This window comes from Bradysia coprophila (genome assembly GCF_014529535.1).
Source record: "Bradysia coprophila strain Holo2 chromosome IV unlocalized genomic scaffold, BU_Bcop_v1 contig_84, whole genome shotgun sequence".
In the NCBI taxonomy this organism is placed as follows: Eukaryota; Metazoa; Arthropoda; class Insecta; order Diptera; family Sciaridae; genus Bradysia; species Bradysia coprophila.
This window is the reverse complement of record NW_023503376.1, coordinates 4,255,894-4,277,326: the sequence shown is the minus strand read 5'-3', so window position 1 is coordinate 4,277,326 and position 21,433 is coordinate 4,255,894. Positions and strand designations below refer to the sequence as shown.

At 34.5% G+C, this 21,433-nt stretch overlaps 1 protein-coding gene and 1 long non-coding RNA gene across 2 annotated transcripts; one reads left to right on the top strand and one right to left on the bottom strand.

Annotated features, from left to right (window-relative positions):
• Positions 1-524: 524 nt before the first annotated feature.
• LOC119072563 lies at positions 525-21,038 on the bottom strand. Its single transcript, XM_037177803.1, has 5 exons — positions 20,811-21,038; positions 8,956-9,056; positions 1,158-1,318; positions 999-1,098; positions 525-924 (listed from the first exon to the last, which is right to left on the bottom strand). Exons 2-5 carry the CDS (start codon positions 9,053-9,055, stop codon positions 623-625), a joined length of 663 nt encoding a protein of 220 aa, XP_037033698.1. The 5' UTR covers position 9,056; positions 20,811-21,038; the 3' UTR covers positions 525-622.
• LOC119072564 lies at positions 19,133-19,706 on the top strand. The gene is made up of 3 exons (XR_005086882.1): positions 19,133-19,292; positions 19,355-19,414; positions 19,480-19,706. It is a non-coding gene; the product is annotated as an uncharacterized LOC119072564 (long non-coding RNA).
• Positions 21,039-21,433: the final 395 nt, after the last annotated feature.

Below are 21,433 nucleotides of genomic sequence, written 5' to 3'. Positions count from 1 at the left end.
ATCGTCCTATAATATTTTCGGAATTTTGTTTTTGAATTTTTCTGAATTTTCAGAATTAAAAATGTCTTAAATAATCCTCGGTTTGAGGTCTTCAAAAAATATTATTCAACAGCCTTCCTACAATATATTGTTGAAAAGAAAACTCAAAATATTTTTCAATTTTTTTTTTTGTTAAAATTAAATTTATTTGTTGTCGTCAAAATGTATAACAAAGAAAATTAGTAGAAAACTCAGTAAATAATTACGCAATGAATTTGTGATATTATCGACATTGTAATTCCATTCAATTGTGATGCATGATAATATTGACGTTCGATATTTGATTGGATTGAATGTTCGATTTTCGAGACCTTCATCGAAATATAAAAAGGAACGAAAAGGCCTTGCATAAATGAATCAATTTTGTTGTGACGAAAAAACAAACAAAGTAAATTAATTAAAATAAATTATTTAAAAATAATTGGATGGACGAGTAGTGAAACAATGAAGGGAAAAGGAGGGACGTGTGGGCGAAGATGCTGTTGTGGTGATCATGTACAATTTATATATAATATAAATATATTACCAATGGACGGCGAGGAGAGGAAGACAGGATATTGGAATAATGAAGAAAATGCTCGCCTTATAGACGAATTCCCGGATTGCGAGAGCGTACGAAATTCAGTAATTCATCAGAATCTTCGCACACAAACGGTTTCAAATGATGGCAGGCCACATCATGCCATTTCAAACCGTCATTGTAGAAATTATTCAAAATCGATAAGCATGATTCGTCGTTTCCTTGGGCTGCTTCACGATTGTCCGGTTGGGCTTGACCATATCCTCCAGTGTGTGACCAGTCGCCGGTGTTACGTTGTGTTGTTGGTCCGATTTTCGATCCAGATCCCGACCAGAACCAGCCATTCTCATTTGGAGGTTGCAAGTCTACGCGAATCCGGATGGAAATGTTTTTCGGTTAAAATTCTTCGAATCTTCGAAAATCGAATCGTATCATTTACCTGGACGATCACAACCGGCAAAATTACATTTACGTCCAGACGTCCAAATGAATCGAATGTTTCCACCACGGGCTATTCTCTGTTTGATGAACTCGTTTTCCTGCAGACACGTTTTCAAGTCACAAATATTTCTTTCAACTTTCCCATTCGCATTAATACCTGTGGTGTTTCCAATGAAACAGCGTCCATACAATGTCTTCGGCAGATGTTACGAGCATCTAACCAATCAACTTCTAAATTACGTGTGGGTGCATGTTCCCAACTGAAGAAATACGAATGTGCCACTCCGCGTGCATCTTTGTATGATGAATGGCGAACACCTGCAAAAACGAAATGATTTTCTGTAGATTTTGTCATTTTTTGTTCAAGTTTAATTTGATAATAGTCATGAGTCACGAAAGTTTCGAAATGTAACGTTTAAGCTGTCAGTACATCATCAAACATTTAACTTCTACGAACCATCAACGACTCGAACTCACATTTGATTGATGGGATTTATTTTTTCGATGCAAGTAATTCCATGAGAAAATCCAGAGTGGAAATAAATTAAAAAATCATCAGCAAGAATTTCTAATGCAACACTATGTATGTTCGCAGAATTGAAATGATGTAGGGTGAATGTACTAGTACCCGGCCATGAACCTACTGTCGGACAGCGCTATAACCGTCCAAATTATACACTGATGTGATGGTGTAACGGGTGTAACGGGTGCAACGGGTGCAACGGGTGTAGCTTTAGTTTGGACAATAGATGGCCGGTAATAGGTTCATGGCCGGTTACTAGTGCAACGACTTCATTCATTTCTCTTTTACTTTCTGTTTTGATCTACTACTTCTTTTGATATAACCATTTTCAACAAAATCTTTTACTTCATTTCGCTTAACAATCATTTTACTATAAAAGACTTCATTATCCAAAGGTTTCCAATTTTTTTTTCTGTCGTCTCAATCGATAACAGCTGACAGTGTACCCTATAAAATCAGAAATTCTTCTTTCTCCATTCGTCTTAGCTTTAGATTTTGTAGTCCAGCCCCTTGTGTCAGAAAAAGTCGTCTCGCTCGCTTTAAGTTTTTCGAATTTTTTCTTTATCTCATGTGATTGAGCATGAAAAACTATGGAACTAATTTTTTTTCTGGAAAATGGAATATCGCTTTTCCGGTCGGAAAAGCGGTTTATATGAAAAAAATTAAAAGTCAAATATCTACCGAACGCGATAACTTTTTTGAAAAATTCTTTTTTTCCTTGAAAGCCTGATTCAATACCAACATTTCGTGGAACAACTTTTTTTTTCTGTAAAATAAAATGGCGTCGATATAGAAATCTCCCCAAAAAATGACCCGGAAAATTCATAAACTTTGAGTTCACCTCACACCGTCAATTCGAAACTGATTTCAATAAATGAGGGTTCTTTAGAAAGCTAGAGTCAGTACCTTTCGAAAGCTGCCCGGCGAGCTTCACGCCGTTTCCTGGATATCGAGATATAAGTCAGTATTTCCACGGTTCCACGGTTCCAACATTCTTTGGTATTTACTTCTGAGCAAAATAGTGACGCATAATTAATTTTTGCTGATAAGTTTTGAAGAATAGCCTGTCCACATCGTTTTGGAATTGAATCCTAGTCACAAAACTAGCTCAGGATGTTGTGAATGCCATTCAATACCCAAATTTGTATAACTCGTCAGAGTAAACCCTATTTTTGCACTAAACTACTTTCGATTCGACAATTTAACACCAGAAGTGTTTTAAATGGTGATAACTAACTGCACCATATACATTCCATTTGTGTTAAGCACCTTCCTGATGTTCCATCGTCTTCCCAGCTCTAGAACCTATAGATTTCTCGCATTTTTATCGGATTTTTTTCATGTTTTTCTGGATTTATGTCATTATTGAGGTAATGAGGGGTCAGTTCCTATCAACTGATCATTCCTTATGGGTCCTCCAACTTCTAGGTTCTAGAAATCTTAGAAGTCTGAAATTATACCAGTATCCTGTGTTATCCTGAGTTATTAAAAGGTGATCGAAAACTTTGTTTTTGGAAATCAGCGATAGGTGTATCAGTTGCTAATACTAAAGACTTCAGATTTCTAGAACCTAGAAGTTGAAGGACCCATAAGGAATTATCAGTTGATAGGAACTGACCTCTAATTACCTCAATAATGACATAAATCCAGAAAAACATGAAAAAAATTCGATAAAAATGCGAGAAATCTTTAGGTTCTAGAGTTGAAAAAACGGTACAACATCAGGAAGGTGCTTAAGACAAATGGAATGTATATGGTGCAGTTAGTTATCACCATTTAAAACACTTCTGGTGTTAAATTGTCGAATTGATAGTAGTTTAGTGCAAAAATAGGGTTTACTCTGACGAGTTATACAAATTTGGGTATTGAATGGCATCCACAACATTCTGAGCTAGTTTTGTGACTAGTATTCAATTCTAAAATGATGTGGACAGGCTATTCTTCAAAATTCATCAGCAAAAATTAATCATGCGTCACTATTTTGCTCAGAAATAAATACCAAAGAATGTTGGAAAATATCAGTTCTAGGAACCGTGGAAATACTGACTTATATCTCGATATCCAGGAAACGGCGTGAAGCCCGCCGGGCAGCATTCGAAAGGTACTGACTCTAGCTTTCTAAAAAACCCTCATTTATTGAAATCAGTTTCGAATTGACGGTGTGAGGTGAACTCAAAGTTTATGAATTTTCCGGGTCATTTTTTGGGAAGATTCCTATATCGACGCCATTTTATTTTACAGAAAAAAAAGTTGTTCCACGAAATGTTGGTATTGAATCAGGCTTTCAAGGAAAAAAAGAATTTTTCAAAAAAGTTATCGCGTTCGGTAGATATTTGACTTTTAATTTTTTTCATATAAACCGCTTTTCCGGCCGGAAAAGCGATTTTCCATTTTCCAGAAAAAAAATTAGTTCCATAGTTTTTCATGCTGAATCACATGAGATAAAGAAAAAATTCGAAAAACTTAAAGCGAGCGGATTGACACAAGGGGCTGGACTATTGTATGCAAAAGGGGTATTCCATATAAAGGTAATACTACATTAAAGAGGTGGAGGCTTAAGTTTAAGTCGAAGTCACAGCAATGATGATCCCTGTAAGAAGCTGTGGTAAGATACTCTGTTTAATATCTTAGTCTGTTAACCTTTACTGCACTTGTTAATTAAGCACAGTTAAGATAACAGGTTGATCAGAACTGTACATAATTGTGAAAGCATGAATTGAAAGGCACTTTTGTTTCGTGTGACAGTGCCATCAAATTCAAGGATTGGTTTTAGAAGGCTACACATTGCATTGGCGTGGAAGTAAAACTGCATACACCAATGCCCAATCTCCAATTATAAAATTTAATTTAATTGACTTGATGTCTCCACCATTATTCTCTCAACTTAACGCCCATATTTTACCAATCACTCACATTAAACAGTCACAAGGTGTTTGCTTTATATTTGCCTACATCCATAATTACCTTGCCATCAATTACTCTTCATAAATATCAAATTTGTAATGGCGTAACTGCCAATAAACCAATTTTATGCAAACCATCATTTATGTACAATGGAACATAGACCATAAATATACTGAGAGACTCTGAATATATTGGCAAAACACTCTTCCAAATAGTGTATTTTAGTGATTCCATTAAAACGAATTAATCACGACGTAATTTGCGATTGAAATGTCTGTCTGCATAATATATCCAGAGCCAGTACGAATTAGGCAACAACAATGTTTCAATCATAAAATATATAACCGTAAAGCACAAGAGAATACGAATTTTTTAAGCGAAAATTAAAATCTCACTCACTTGCAAGACATGTAATTATGTTGCCACGTACACAGATGATGAGAACGGTTCATAAATTATTTATTATTCTTTATTATCGCATAATGTTTCGCAAAAGCCGAGGCAAAGCGTAAACATTCTGTTTGTGCTTTTGCTTTTCATTGTGAATCACCTGCCACAAGCATAATTTAATGTAAAGAGAATTCCGAGCATATTCTCTGGAATTTTTAATGTTGCAACTCCTTTTGCAAAAATGATAATCGAATGCACATAAATTTCATTCGTTTCTCTTCTTCAACAATTTTGTTTATTAAAAAAGCATGAATTAGCTTCACGGTGCGAAGAAGTCATGGATCGGAGTAATTTTAATTTTCGTTTGTTTGTTTGCTTGTCAAAGAATGGTAATAATTGCCGTGATATCATCTTGACTTGAGTCGGAATAAACATTAAATTCGTACAATGTAACATGGGTTTGTTGTTATGCATTGTAGTTGTGGAAAACAATAACGAAATTTTCGAAAAATAAAATCGTTGCATAAGACCACATTAAATAATGAAGAGAGGTGTAATTGATACAGCAACATAAATTTGCGAAAAAAATATTAATTATTCTATGCAGCGCAGCCGGTAATTGGCCAGAACAAAATGTTCAAACTAATTTTTTTATTAAAAAAAATTCCATTGCGGAAAAGAGGTGATGGAATGGCTGAAATTGAACGACGTTCGGTGTTACACTTACTTTATACCATTCTACAGTTTGAGGTTTCGCGGTAAGGCTGAAAACAGAGGAGCAATTTGCGTGGTCGAGATGATATCGACAATTACGCTGCGTATTCTATTGTCATGGCCCTACGTTAGTGAAGGGCCGTGACGCAAGTCCGTTCACACTGAAAAATTTGACAAAAATTTTTTTCCGCAGGACTGAGGAACTTTTTGACTTTTTCCCCTTTGCTCCTACTACCCCCAAAGTATTTTATTCGTAATCTGGGCGTCCATACGAGTTCAACGAGCTATCACACGCCTCATAAGGTTAAAATTTGGCCGAGATATTAAATTTGAAAACTTGGAAATTTGCAGAAATTTGTATGAAGAAATTCATTTTCATACATTTTGAAATTGATGAATTTTACAAACCTTTGTTACTTTGTCACTTTGTCACTCTGTTACGGCGAAACTTTTTAATTTACCGGTGAATTTGGCTGAAATTTTCAGGGTATGTTAAGGACGTAATTCTAAGAAACTAATTTGAAGGAATTTTCTTAAAAGCTTATAATTTCGGAGCTATGAGCGTTTTGAGCCATTGAGCTATATGACCCATAACTCAGAAAATATAAAAGATAGAAAGTTCGTTTAAAAGACAAATTTATAGAGTTGCAGATTTCATTCGACACGTGTTTCATGGTTTTCCTAAAAAGTCGTCTATTTGGGAGCTATGAGCGTTTTAAGTGCGAGCTATGTCAGCCATAACTCGGAAAATACGGCAGATGGAAACCTCGTGTAAAAGACAAAGTTATAGAGTTTTACATTCTAGTCGATACGTGTTTCATTGTTTCCCTAAAAAGTCGCTTATTTGGGAGCTATGAGCGTTTTAAGCGCGTCAAATTTTCGATTTTCGTCAAATTTTCGATTTTCGTCAAATTTTCGATTTTTATCAAAGTTTTGATTTTCGTCAAATTTTCAAATTCAGTCAAAATTTTCGAATTTCGTAAAAAATTTTATTTTCGTCAAATTTTCAAATGAAAGCTGGAAGATTCAGATCAAAGAGAAAGTTATACAGTTTTGTAAGAAGAATATTTTCGTTCAAACTGCACAACATGATTGTCTATTATCTGCGACCAATTTCTAAAAAATCACAACTTACAAAAGAGCTGATATCGCCCAAAACCACTTACAGTGGAGGTGTGACACAAGTCCTGTTATCCACTTACAAAAGAACTGATATCGGTGTAAGTGACGCTTACAGATTCGACACGCAAAAAGGTATGCGTCACAAATGGCAGCTGATGAGGAAAGTACGCGAAAGGCTTATCAACAAAAATCATACCAGAAAAATTTTAGGAAGAAAATTATAATAAAAAAGTTTGCGTCACAAGGGGCAGATGATTCGGCTTTCTTCCATTTGAATTCCATTTTTTAAAGGAATATATTTCACAATTTTAAAAATTTTCCTTCCTCAACATCTGCCCCTTGTGGCGCATACTTTTTTATTATAATTTTCTTCCTAAAATTTTTCTGGTAAGATTTTTGTTGATAAAACTTTCGTGTACTTTCCTCATCAGCTGCCATTTGTGACGCATACCTTTTTGCGTGTCGAATCTGTAAGCGTCACCTACACCGATATCAGTTCTTTTGTAAGTGGATAACAGGACTTGCGTCACACCTCCACTGTAAGTGGTTTTGGGCGATTTAAAGTATGCTAATATTGTCGATCTCAGCAATGAAAAATTGTTCGTGTCTTTATGACCTACTTGAATATTTGATTTTATTGGAAATTAGACACATCGTCAATATGTTTCAAAATAGCTGCCTAGGAAAGGCTGTTCAACGTGAGATCAATAATAATTCAGAGCGATTCTTTTTAAAAACAGCCTTCAAACACATTTTCCAGTGAACTTTTTCATATGTGCCTAGTAAGGTGTTGGAACCTAAAGAAGCCAGAATCGCTTTCAAAGTAATTCCTCGATGCTTCTGTGGGTAGTGGGAGGAATCCTATTTCTCTATGTACAAGGAAGGGTACATGGTCGTGTGGCGTGTCCTTTAACAGGTAATTTCATGTACTTTCGGTACAAATAGGGTCTTATTGGGCTTAATCTACACTGAGATTTGCACAGTTGAAAAAAGGAAAAAATTCGGCTATCTCGGTGACCTCTAAACCAAACACCCAAACTTTTTTGAAAGTGGTCTTGGTCTCTCAATATGTGAGACATGGACCAAACCAACACTCATCAAACACTAAAGTAAACAGAATTCAAAGAATGTGGCCAAAACAACAACGGTTTTGTTCACCCCTTATATCGTCATTCAAAGATTCAAGCGTCCACTTAAGGGCGCAAATGCAGCCTATGCAAGTGCCTTACTTTCGATCGTACAGACTGGGTTAAAAATGAAAGGAAACAAAACCATATTTCGAGCTTCGTTTGACCTCTGCAGATACAAAGATTTACCAATTAAGTCATGACATCCGGATAAGTTACTTTTAATCGACGCATACGCAAAACAATGAAATCTTCACTCAGGTGTAGTTCTAGTTTCAAAACATTATCTTCTGTCGTAAGATTGTAACTTGAGAAGTAATTCTTACATTCATAAAATCATTTCCTCTAAAGTCACAATAATGAGCCCAATTTCCATTCCACTTGATGACAGTTTATTACAACCAATATAATTGTTAGGAATTTTAAGACTGATACATTGTTGGCAGTTTGGCCTCTACAAAAAAGATCTATGGCTCTTCTTCTGGCTGTATCACGTTAGTTTTACTGACTGTTATCTCGTAAAACTATAAATAATAAAATTCGCTCGAAAAAACGTTATTTCGGGAACTTTAAAGTTCGATGATGACTTTAAAGTTCGCTCCAAAATTTGATGGGTTGAGACACATTGTGGAAAATCAACTCCATTTCTATCTGGGATGGTGGGTATGGTCGAGTGGGGGTGTCAATGGATAGAGCTTGAAATAATCTACAAAACTCCGGGTTAGAGCTTCCTGCTACTAACTTTCCCAGCCGCCCAGAGCCCTTCAAAAATTTCTGTTTTCTCGAGGTTTTTCACTTGTTGCGGCGGCTGGGTGGCCCGAACATCGGCGTTTGTTGGTAAATAATATTCAGCTCATTGACCTTTATAAACGTGCACAATTTGACATTATTCACATCTCGCATGTTGGAGTAATTGATAAAAAACGATTTTCGCTACCACTTCGGAGATAAATTTTCTAAGGGCCATGACAGCCCAACAAAAATTTTTCGGTAAAAAATTTGTTCCACGATATTCTCAGAATTGAACGGTGATTCATTTGAGCCATATCTCGATTGGATCGCCGTCGGCTTCAATCCCGACTGTTCGAAGTTTTGGCGAATTCACTCTTAAATAGCTTCACCTCAATAAGATATCCCCCTGCCCAAAAAAGTAAAGAAATATAAAATTAACTTACGATTTGCGCAACTCCTTGGATCCGGTAGGGCTAGTCTTCTTTGAGCTAATGCAGCTGTTACACCGATTGTTAAGAGTGCTATTGTTCGTAGCACAGACATTCTGTAAAATGAAGAAGAAACAAAAATTAGAATTCGAATAACGACAAACCGAAGCAGACGATAAACTATTACAGCTAGACGGATTTCGAATCATTCCATCATAACAACATTTTCATCACAATGCCGTTTTCATCTCATTTTAATTAACTTTGGCGGTTTTTATGAGTTTAAAAATTGAAAAAAAAAAGATTGAACTCAGGGCGCACCTACTTCCGGAAGTATCTTCGATGTACATACTCATACGAACATATGCATATCAACCATGATGTGTGAGTACTATACGAAAATAAAAGTTTCTGTTTATATTGTTAGTGGACGTCGCTTAAAACGTTTTTATATGATTTAACTCTTGGTATTTTTCCGTGCACGAATTTCGGAACGTACAATGCAAAAATTGACATGGGAATTGATTTTGTGCTGATTTTCGTGTAGCGCACATTACACACGTCCACGTTATGATATTTTATGCAAATTGGTCAATTTGAACATATCACGCTGCGTGTACGATATGTGAATGCTGAATTTGGCTTCAGGTGCATTAATAGAAATTTTAAGGAAGAAGATGTTAAATGCACTCTAACCTTTAATGAAAAGACACCTCGAAAGGTACACATCAGTTCCCTGTTTTTATTACAATCCATTCATAGCAATTCTGTTAAGTGACCATTGGTCGCTGACTATAATGTTTCACTGCGGCTTTCTCCATGTAAAGGACTTAATCATTTGTGTAAAATCGAGCACTCCCATTTTTGGGGTACTAAAATAACATTTTACCATTTCTCGCGCCATAAATTTTATTAAAAAACCGAACATTTAGCTCATCATAAACACCCAATGCCAATGACTGATTATTATTGCATGAATAAATTAATTACAAAAATTCAACACGCACCACAGCCATTTAAAGACCATGAATGCATTTTTAACGTTGTTTATTAGGTGAATGAATGAATGAATGAAAAAAAAAACATTTAATTAATTTAAAAATGAAAGTGAATTGATCCATCTGCAGCGCGATTAATTTATACAGAAAATGAGTTATCGTTGTTAAATAAAAAACAAGTCAAATCGAAAAAAATGTCAATTTATTAGACTGGATGAGCAGAGCATACAGGTAAACCAAGGCCAAATATGTTTCGTAACCAATTTCGAAACAAAATGCAACTTTTCCTATCGATGGATGCGGTTTTTTCCATTAATGTTTTTTTGTTCGAATCTCGATGACAAAAAAAATGTTAAATTGAGTGTCGTCGTCGTCGAGTAATCTTTCTAACAATTTTTTTTTGTTATACGGGTCAGGTGTGCGTAAATAGTCATCAAACAGCGGTGTATGTTTATGCATATAAAATATTAAAATGGAAAAGAACTTGTTGCTATATTCGCCTATTAGTGATGTTCATATAATGTTTATGAATTCATTTATCGTTTTATATTTTTAATAACTTTCTATTTTATTATTTACTGTTTACATTTCAAGTTTAGATACATTTTTGTTTCTCTTTCAAATAGATTAAAAAGTAAAGTCCAACATTTTTGCAAAACAAAAATATTAAAACGAAAAAATCGCTTGTCAATAGATCGATTGACTTTATCGATTTTACGATTGCAAAAATAGAAAAGTCGTGTTGCACACTTTTTATTAATGAACTGCCTGCCCCTAGGGATCTTTACATTGAGAACTCTATTTTATGAACATCACTTTCATGTGGACCTTCTTCGAATCGCATTGCCACTGTTTACTGTTTAAAGAAATCCTTAGAATCAACGTGAATATTGTTAATTCGAAGTAGTCTACCAGATTGATTAATTTTTTAATTTTAAAATAGAGGACATTTTGGCATTAGGCAAAATTAGGACGAAAAGAAGATAAGAACCATTTCTCAAAGCAAAGTTTGCACACATGTCTGAACGTGAACAAATGAAAGTAAAGTTTTTTCAAACCTTCATTAGCCACACACATGCGACTATGGTTGATTCTTCTATAGATACGAGGTGCAATGTATCTACATTTGTTGAATTTTCAACCACCAGACGTCTAAGTCATCAATTATATGTGTTTCAGTCGAATGCTAAGCATTCAGCACATCAACAACGAATCCGTGCCATTAGACAAGCACAATGTCGAATCCAACATAAGACATTCGACCACTGTTTCGATCTGAGAGAAAATTTAAATACGTCTTTCGACGTTTTGCATTAATATGTAGTTCAAAAATACCATTTCTCATCAGGCCATGGCGACGGTGGTACTCAATACTATGCTCTAAGAACACTATACCGATTTGCACACGAACAAGTCTAGTGAATCATAGTTGAAATGAAGTTTCTACTCATCACCAAATTTGTTAACTAATGGCCAGTCAGTGGTTTCTTTACCAAAAGCCCCCACATTTGGGCTTCATTTCAACTATGATTCACTAGACTTGTTCGTGTGCAAATCGGTATAGTGTTCTTAGAGCATTGTATCGAGTACCACTGTCCACCATTTCTCCCTAATTCTCCGGCGAGAATTTGGGTGTGTCTTAAAAACGTCAGACATTTTTTTGTATTGTAAAATTTCTAACTTTTATATTAAAGGACGTAATATTTAGGTAGTGTACTTCATACATAACGAGCGGAGCGAGCGGAATTTTTTCGGGCTAAAGAATTATTTGTATTAATAACTCTTTTTTATTGACAGTCATTAGTCAAAGCTGTAATGTGAAAAATTTTCGCTGTGTGGGTGTGAGCTGCGTCCAATTTATTTAAAAAAGAAGTTTGTTTTGTAAAAAGAGGACATTTTACGAAAAAAGTGATGTTCTTGGAATTTTTACAAATAATCAGAGCAAGTCGAAAAAAGAGGTCATGTTTTCTTAAATGAGGATAGGAAATGTTGGATTACCTTGCTTTCTTATCATAAATGATCAGATTGACCAATTCAACTTCCGCAGCAAATATTTTTGGGAAAATGTTTTCTTAAATTTTCCTGCATTTTCCTTAGTTTTTGCGAAAATTTGGAAAAATGCTGGAAATGTCGGGAAAATTTACGAAAATAAGGGAAAAAAAATCCCAAAAATAGTCCTGCTATTTCGTCATCATTGTATGACTCAGATAAAATTGATATTTACTACTACAACGATGCGATTGAGGAATGGCATTCCGTCCACGATAGTTTCCCGAAAACTTCCAGCAATCAGAAAAATTGGGATAAAATTAACACAAATAGAAACATCACGGAAAATTAGCCAAAAAGTCAGTTTACGGTAAGATTATTGAATAGAAAAGCTTGTTCTTCATTTCAACTTAGATTAAAGTGGAAAAAGTGAAAATGTTTTGTCAGCTATTCGAATGATGAATCCAAAATGTTTCTTGAAAGAAAAAGTTTAGTTTTAATGAGTTTCGTGTTGATCACAAAGATCAGCAACATCATTTTTGCATAAACATTAAATCTCTGAATGATTCACTTATTAATAGGTATCCTCTGCCATCACAATGGTTCCATAACACTATTTAACAAACAAACAAAAAATTGCGAAAATAGCGCAAGTAATAAAACACATCATTTGCATGCAAGATGGTTCGTGCAAATTTTAATTTGTTTTTCACATTTTTTACTTGGATTTAATTTGCAATTTGTTTGCAAACGATGATGTCGTTTGAATGGTCTTTGGTCTTTCCAGCTAACCTTAGCATTTAATTTGAAATTTCACCAAATTTTACTGGTTGCACGGTTGTCAGACGTGGCTCACGGCATAAGATCTATATCTGTTACCTCTGTTGCCTAACATATTTCTGATATTTGCCACAGAATCCTTTACTTCATAGATTTTGTTGTATAAGAGAACACCTCAGAGCATTGGCTTGTACGTTCTAAGACTTTAGACACTCAAGGGCATGATAGTCTGAAGTAAACTTTGACTCAGAAATGGCAGACACAAGCGGCAGTGCTTATTTTACTTAAAAAGTTCTTCTTTGTTTCTTCCAATCATCAAAATCTTAATGAGAATGATGCACATAACGGAGTACTGGGAATAAAGGCAAACCTAGTTGTATTTGGCTGCGTGATAGTATGTTGAGTTTAATAAAATAACTAAAGTTTGGAAGAGGTCGTGGGTCATTGGTCGATTGCCGTTCGAATTATAAATTATCGAACTACTATAATGATAATGGCTGCGAGTGGGTTTTGAGGGCGTTCTGAAATCCTCAGCTACCATGTCATCTATTTGAAAATAGTCTGTACGTTCGGAGAGAAGACACTGACTTGTTCTTTCACTAGGTTGACATTAGGATGTATAACGAATCTGCTACTTCATTTGTTTGAAATGAAATCTTTCACTTTGATTTAATACACATTTTGCTATGTATGTAGAGCTCCGTTCAATACTTTCACTGCAACTGAGTCCAGTGAAGGTATTTTGGTAATTGTTCTCGATTTATTTTTTCATTTGTTTTTCTTCTGCCAATGGTCTCGTCTATACAGTCCGAATTGAATCATCATTCAAAATTATTATTTTCAAAATGTCGACACAATTAATTACACTAATGATCAAAATCATCAGTTCTCGTTAAAAGAGAAAAAGTCTGTCGCCTAATTACAGTCTGAATGCTCTTACGCTTAACACGTTATCTAGTTCTCACGCATCGGGCAAAGAAAAGATCTATGTTATAAGCATATAGAATGGCGGTCATTTTTTACACTCTTTTTCATTCTATGCCAACTTTCTGCGATACAATGATATTGCGTGCACTATGAAACGTATGCGTACTATACACAATTGTAGGTTGATCTTTGGAAAAAAAAGCAATTCATTAAATTCATTAAATGAACATGTAACTTTTAATCGACCAGAGGTATATGTGATACGAATTGAAGAAATTTATCTTCTTGTGTCACTCGTCAATGTCTTAATTTCTTTTAAGATGTGAACTTGGAAAGTATGGCAAAAAAAAGAGTCTTCAGTCTATTATGGCGGATTTGATTGATGTGATTATATTGTGATGAATGCATACTGTGTGTATGTCGGTAAGTTTATAATTTGATCTAGGGTATACAATAAAATGTACACATGCTCAAATGTGCAGCTGCTGGTTACATTGTAGTAGCAGGTCGTGAGAATTTTTTATTTGAATTCATCAATGAATCAGTCTGGTCGACGAAAAATGCTAAAAATAAAACAATTAAATTGTGTTGAACAGTTTTCAACGATTATTTGGTGCTGATGGTGATTCATTCAAGGCGGTAAACTTCAAGGGAGGTCATGCGTGACCTTCCCAAAGTTTACAGCCTTGAATTCACAAGTTTAAAAGCCTAATGAGCTTCAAAGGGTTTAAGCTTTCGAATAAAATGGAGAGAGATTTGGACCGTGTCTCCAAAGTATAAGTGTTTATTTGCCTCCAGGTCCTATTAGGAACTTTGAAAGTTTTCTTTTTTGTATTTACGTCAAACGATCAGTATACTTCACGGTGTGCCTGAACCAAATTTAAACAAAATTTTTTGCACCTCTGATTTTTCTTCTTATTTTACTTTTTTGGGTCATAACAATAGTTATTTGTGTATCTGTTTTGGACGATTGTTTTTAGGCAATTTTGCTTGTTGTAGCCCGAACGAAATGAGGGCTACATGCGAAAGTGCCTAAAATCAATCGTCCAAAACAGATACTCAAAAAATATTTGATGTATGGGGTCGAAAACCTGAGAAAAATATCGAAACTCCCTCATTTTCGGCCCCGACACATGAAAACAACTTTTTTATGCCAAATACTGCGAAAGTTTGTATTTTCGGTCCTCAAATGGTGACCGAAAGTAAAAAAATTCAGGCCTTGGGCCGAAAGTAAATGTCACTGTCATCATTTTACTTTCGCCCCGTGGGCTTGCGTATTTGCGGGCCGAAAGTAAATGTCACTGTCATCATTTTACTTTCGGTCCTCATATGTCTCGAAAACACATGTTCACTTGATTGAAAGTACGCATTGAGTGTAGTGTTATGTTGACGATAGCCAAATGTTTTGTGAGCAAGTGAATGTATGTTTAGAGTAATTTCATTTGTTAAATTGTTTTTATTTTTATACCAGGGGGCTGCCGCCCCCTGAACCCCCGCGCTTTTCGGCATTTTGGTGTTTCTACAGCAAATTTTGTTGATAACTCACCAGTTTAATTAAAATTATGTTTTGTTTCGGACCGAAAATACAAATCTTCCTCAGTATTTGGCATAAAGAATAGTATGCATCACTCGGGGCAAAAGTAAAAAAAAATCAAATCGTGTGATTGCCGCCCTTGCCTGTTGCCACACGTTTGAATTTTTTTACTTTCGAAAAAATTGCGAAAACGTCATCTGATGTCCATTATTTGGCCGTTTCCAGCACTTTTAATAACTGTTGTGGGCTAAATGACTTATTATATAAATTTTGGTAAGTCATCTGATCATTGAAAGTGATCAAGAATACTGTCAACTAGTTACAAGAACTTAATGTGCCAATAAATATGATAATTAGGATGGGATTCATCAATACATGTGAGCAGCGCTCCAAAATTTCGGAGTAGCCGTACGAAACAGCATTGTAGGACCAATCAGAGTTTAATATGACTACAGTTTCCTAATGCTAGTATCTTTTCGATGTCTTCGAAGTATATAAAAGCGATTCTCTAATTAAATTTTATATTTTTCGTTACGAAAGTGTCGGTTTTGGTGGTTTCGGTTTCACGGAGGTCCCTTAACTTAGCTACATTTTTTCTGTAGTGTTGCAATATTGGACAAAAAGACGACTAGATAACATCACAAAATATTTTAATATATTCGGTATGGCTAGAAGCATGTATGGCAAAAAAATGTCAATCAAATCTTCAAAAAATAAAGACGGTACCGGCTTACTAATAGTGAAAAAACGTAATCGAATATAACTAATTTTCTATTAACAGTGGAATAACGTAGGTTATAAGTCATATTAATCCAGTTTTATACTAATTTTATATTTTCATAGTCGAAAGACTAAGAAAGAAAGAAAAATGAAATGACAAAAAATAAAAATTATTACATTTTTAGTTGTTTAAATATATTTTTTTGATAAAATTATATATAGAGAATCGTTTTTATATACCTCGAAGACATCGAAACGATACTAACATTAGGAAACTGTAGTCATATTAAACTCTGATTGGTCCTACAATGCTGTTACGTACGGCTACTCCGAAATTTTGGAGCGCTACTCACATATATCGAAGATTTAGTGGCACATTAAGTTCTTGTAACTAGTTGACAGTATTCTTGATCACTTTCAATGATCAGATGACTTACCAAAATTTATATAATAAGTCATTTAGCCCACAACAGTTATTAAAAGTGCTGGAAACGGCCAAATAATGGACATCAGATGACGTTTTCGCAATTTTTTCGAAAAGCGCCCGCTGCGCCAACCTACCCCTCGAACAAAAATTTTTTTGGTATGACCCAAAAAAGAGAAATAAGAAGAAAAATCAGAGGTGCAAAAATTTTTGTTTAAATTTGGTTCAGGCACACCGTGACTTGTGACCACATCACATGCAACTCAATACTTATAAAGGTGTTGAAGCCAACTAGATTTCTCATAGGTACGCTGTCTTATTCTGTCTCAATAAAAATTAGTGGAACAAAGGTAGTCTTCTTCATTGTACTCATAGTCTATGAGTCATAGAACTAAAACAGGTAGATGTTTATGGGTAATCATTTCTTATTGCCAATGATGTCAACATTGAATGGCGATCTCTGGGTAGGGTTCTTTTACATAGCAAAACGTATAGTAATACTAAAGAAGTACAAGATTTGGTTTAAACAAACATTACAAGATGAAACAAAAGAATTAGCAGATTTAATAGGTTGAATGAAGAAAGATTAAAGTTAAACGTTGATGGTCTGAAACGTTGATTGCATCATCGACCGGTCGGTGAAAAAATGGGATTATAAAATGTTTATTTGTTTGACCCCAATAATTACGTAAATTATCAGGGAAAAAAATCCTAAAAAAAATTAATTTTTCTGGGTCGTTACTTAAATGATAAAAAATATTTTGCATAAATTATATTGACGAAAATAAAAATAACCGGGCGCCAGCTATTACCATTCCTTTTAACAAAAAAAAAGAACTTGTTTCATTCATTCAAACAATGCGACAAAAGAAATTCCGATGATTCGATTTCAATGTCACGTGCATATCATTTTGATTTGATTTGAAATTTTAATTTTAATTCGATTTTTGTTTCTAATTTATCGCCAAAGGTTAATTTTCGAATTTAAAATCCATTCTACCGATTGTTTCGAAGTGCGAAACACGATCAAATCTGATTGTAAATAAAAGAAATGCGAACGATGATCATATTTTGTGGTTTAAATACTTTCACTTCTCTAATAGTCATCCAGTGGTTTTTTTTCGGTAACAGACAGCACTTGAAATTACCATTACATTTTTGCGTGATTGTTGTACGACTAATTTCGAAGAAATTATATTGCTTTTTCGTGGATCCGAAATGCTCGTCAATTATACTGTATTAATACGCGTTATTATAGACGAAGAACATCTATGGAAGGAAATGTGTAAGAAATTACCGATTGCTGTAAGCTTCGCGTAAATATCACGTAAAATGTCTTTGAAAATTAATTTCTGGAAATAATTAAATTGCATTTAGAAAATAGTGAAAGGAAACACACTATTGCAGCGTATTATACTTTACTCAACGCTCGTCATGTTTTCATGGAAAATTTGTAAACTTACAAAAAACTTAATAATTAAATTTCATTAAAAAAAACTGTTTTCAATGCCGAAACTGTAGGCACAGTTTTGTGAAATATTGAATAAATTTAAACTTTTTTCTTCGTCGTAGTATCAGAGGTCGATAATCTCTGAATTACCATTTTCTCTTGCCGAGAATCACTGCACAAAGAATCTGATTTAAATCAAGATTATTGTAACGATTATGGTCTACGTTCATGTTCGGTATAAATTGTGTAAAAGATGAACTTAGAACGGTAGTTGTGACATCAGATGTGCCAACAACTGTGTCTTCCATATGCAAATGCATTACAAGCCTTGGAACAAATTAAAGTCATTTATTGCAAATTATTATCAGCCTAGTTGAGCTCTTACTGTTGTTATGGTAAGCCTGATTGAAGATTTTAGATTTCGCTTAGAACTGAAGTATTTTCACGAAAATTCTTTTGCGAACATTTTCATAATTTTTTCTATAAATAGAGGACGGAAGCAGTAAATCCGTTTAGGTCTCGACTATGTTTTTTGTCTTTTAATGAAAAAAAAAACTAGACCCCACCTTTTAGGTGGGTCAGGTCCCTTGACTGACTGATTTTCTCAATATCTTGCTTTCTCATAAATTACGCATTCTTTCTGTTTGATTCAAAGGAAATTTTTAGAATAAACAAAGCGAACTATGTCTTACATTTTCAAACAAGCGATGCTTAGGTCCTATTGTCTGCTATAAAAGGCGTTGAAAAGATTCTTGCTTATGTCTTGAACAAAAATCGAGTCGTGTGGATTACGGCTCTCGCTTCGCTCTGACCATAAAGATCACACTCGTTGAAATTTTCTACTTCATAATAGGAATCCCTAGATTTACTCCGATATTTTCCATTAAGGTCACGTTAATGTTTATCGCAATGTTTATCGTACTTACAAGGAACTGACAAAGTGTGACAAACATTTAAGGTTTGTGGGTTTTGTGGTCATGCATTTTCAATCATTCTATGACAAACATTTTCGAGTGATTTGTAGGTGCAAAACCTATGACCTACAGTCAAGGAAATAAGAAAATTAGGAAAAAGGCGGGAATATATAGGAAAATGTTCGCAGGTTACTGCGATAAGCTTATGAGTTGTAAGCAATCTTTCTATCATCTTTGCGTACAACCCTGATGCGTCAGCAAAACAATTCAGATTATTCTAATTAAATTCGATAAAATGGAATCAAATTTTCATTTTTCTTTGAATCGCATCACATTACCTAACAACGTCATCGCTGAACTCCGTAAAATTTGAAATTAAAATTTCTTTGTTTTCCTTCATCAAACAGACATCAAACCGTGAATAAATTTTTCCAGAATGTTTAATTCTTCATCTTTCGATATCAATAAAATTGTTGACGATACGTCTAAAATAATCAGTATTTTACTGGCAAGTTATCGTACAGCAAGTGAACAAACAACATGATTAAGATTACAATTTTCGTTGTGCTTTTGGTAGTGAACATTTCGATGATAAACGCTGACTGGAAAGCGGACGGTATATGAGTGTAGACAACCTTACAAGATCATTGTTCCAAAAATATTTTAATTTTTATCAAGCTCAACAAGCCTGTGAAGGGATAAATGGATCATTGCTACCAGGCATTCCAACAAAATTGAGTAAGTGATCAAAAAACCCAAAGTAACACAAATTGTAAGACCGAACTAAACTATTTTGAAATTAGAACCATGCAAGGTACTATGCTCTGTACCAGGTAGTAACAACTCTTTCCAAAATCTCGTAAATAACTCTAAGTGCACAATAAAAAAATCGGACGGCGTGGAAGGTGTGTGTAAAAATGGAAAATGTGTTGCTGTTTAGATACTTAGGAACGACAACAATTTCTAATATGTAAAAAATTGAGATCGACAAAGAAATTACTTTTGCTAACAAAATGCTAATCTTTTACTTTTTATTATTCACAATCCCATGTGAAATTAAAAGACTTACCAGTTCGAAAACCGTAAATATTCACGTCTAAAAAGACAATAGATTTGTGACTGTGAGTGTACGTTTTTCGAACTTTGGACATTCTTATTTTCACCAGGGATTCCCGAGACTTGAGAGATGGAACGGCTGCAAATGGACTTCGAGAACTATACTCCACATGGATTTACAGTGCATTGAACAAAGAAACTAAAATAAATTACCGAAGACTTATGCTTAATAAGCAGAGTTCAGAGGTACTAAGTGGACGAGGAAAAATTCAGTTGAAATTTTACCTTCAAAAATACAACGACGGTCGACTGCAGTCGTTTAACTTTTTTTGTTTTTCTTACACTTTTGTGCCGACTCAGTTGAGAATCATCAACTGAGAACCATTTAATCGATAACTGACGTTCATCCTAAAAGACTAAATACACCTGCGAGTTCTGTAAGTTATGTTTGATTGACTGATAAGCGCAAATATTTTACAAGTACCCATCACAGAACTGGTAGCTTCACTAGAACAGGTAGCATTTTAAGGCCAGGTTATGCGTCCTGACATATGTGCGATATATCGGACCATAACCTGTTAAGAAAACTATTTCTTACACAATCTTCGATCAAAATCGAACCTAAAATAGATTCCTTTCAACTCGCTTGTTAAAAATCAATTCCGAGATCATAAAATAATTCCGACGAAGAGACACGTCGTGCTTCATAACAATTTTTTTTTTCTCGTCATAAAGAAGAACAAAAACAAAATAAAAATCCGAAGAAAAGAATTCAATTCACAATATCCGCAACAAGTTAATCCATTTTTAGTCCGACAAGTAGGTGCTGCCATGGTTTAATTATTATTTTTTTTCTGCTTATTTTTATGTTCACTTTTTAAATCTCATTCAAACATATATCGGAAAAAAGAATTTAATAATAAAATGATGGAAGTTGAAAGCAAAGATGAAAAAAATCCTTCTCGCACTATCAATAACACACCAATAACGGTTCTCTTAAGCATTTCATTTCTTTCTTCTTTAACTTTTTTTTTTTTAAATTTATTTATTTTCGTTTTGGTAAGCAAAAACAACATACCTGTTATGCTATAAATAAAAATATTTAAAATTTAAAAAAGAAAAACACAAAACAAATAAATTACACGAAAAATAACAACAACACAACCAACGTGAAACTGTACAACAATTTTTTTTTTGTCTTTTTTAATTTACAAACAAAAATAACCGAGAGATGCAACACAAGACACAGCTCCGGAGGAATTGATCAGTACACTTTGACAGAATTAGAGATGACTGCTGGTAAAAACGTTCTGGTGTCAGTTTATAGCTGGCCTAAATGCCCCATCTAAAAGCACTCATACATATGATGATCAGTTTTTGAATTGAACGACCGGAGGTTAACCTACTTCCCGCCCCACCAATTTTCCATTACATTTTGCCGTATACTATACTCATCAGTTTATGCTTGAATTTTTGGTCTGCATTCACCGTACATGCACAGAGGAAAATCGTGAGTTCATTTTTGTGTATTCTTTTCGAGAGTAGAATCTAGACCCACTCTTTGTGAACGATCAGGTAGTTAAATGAAGAAGCATCGTAAGGAAATAAGTAGAATGGTAAAACGTGTCCCCAATTATCACGCAAAAATGAATGAAATCTTTCAATACAAAAATTACATTTTGTCAGCAAGGACCTGGGAGC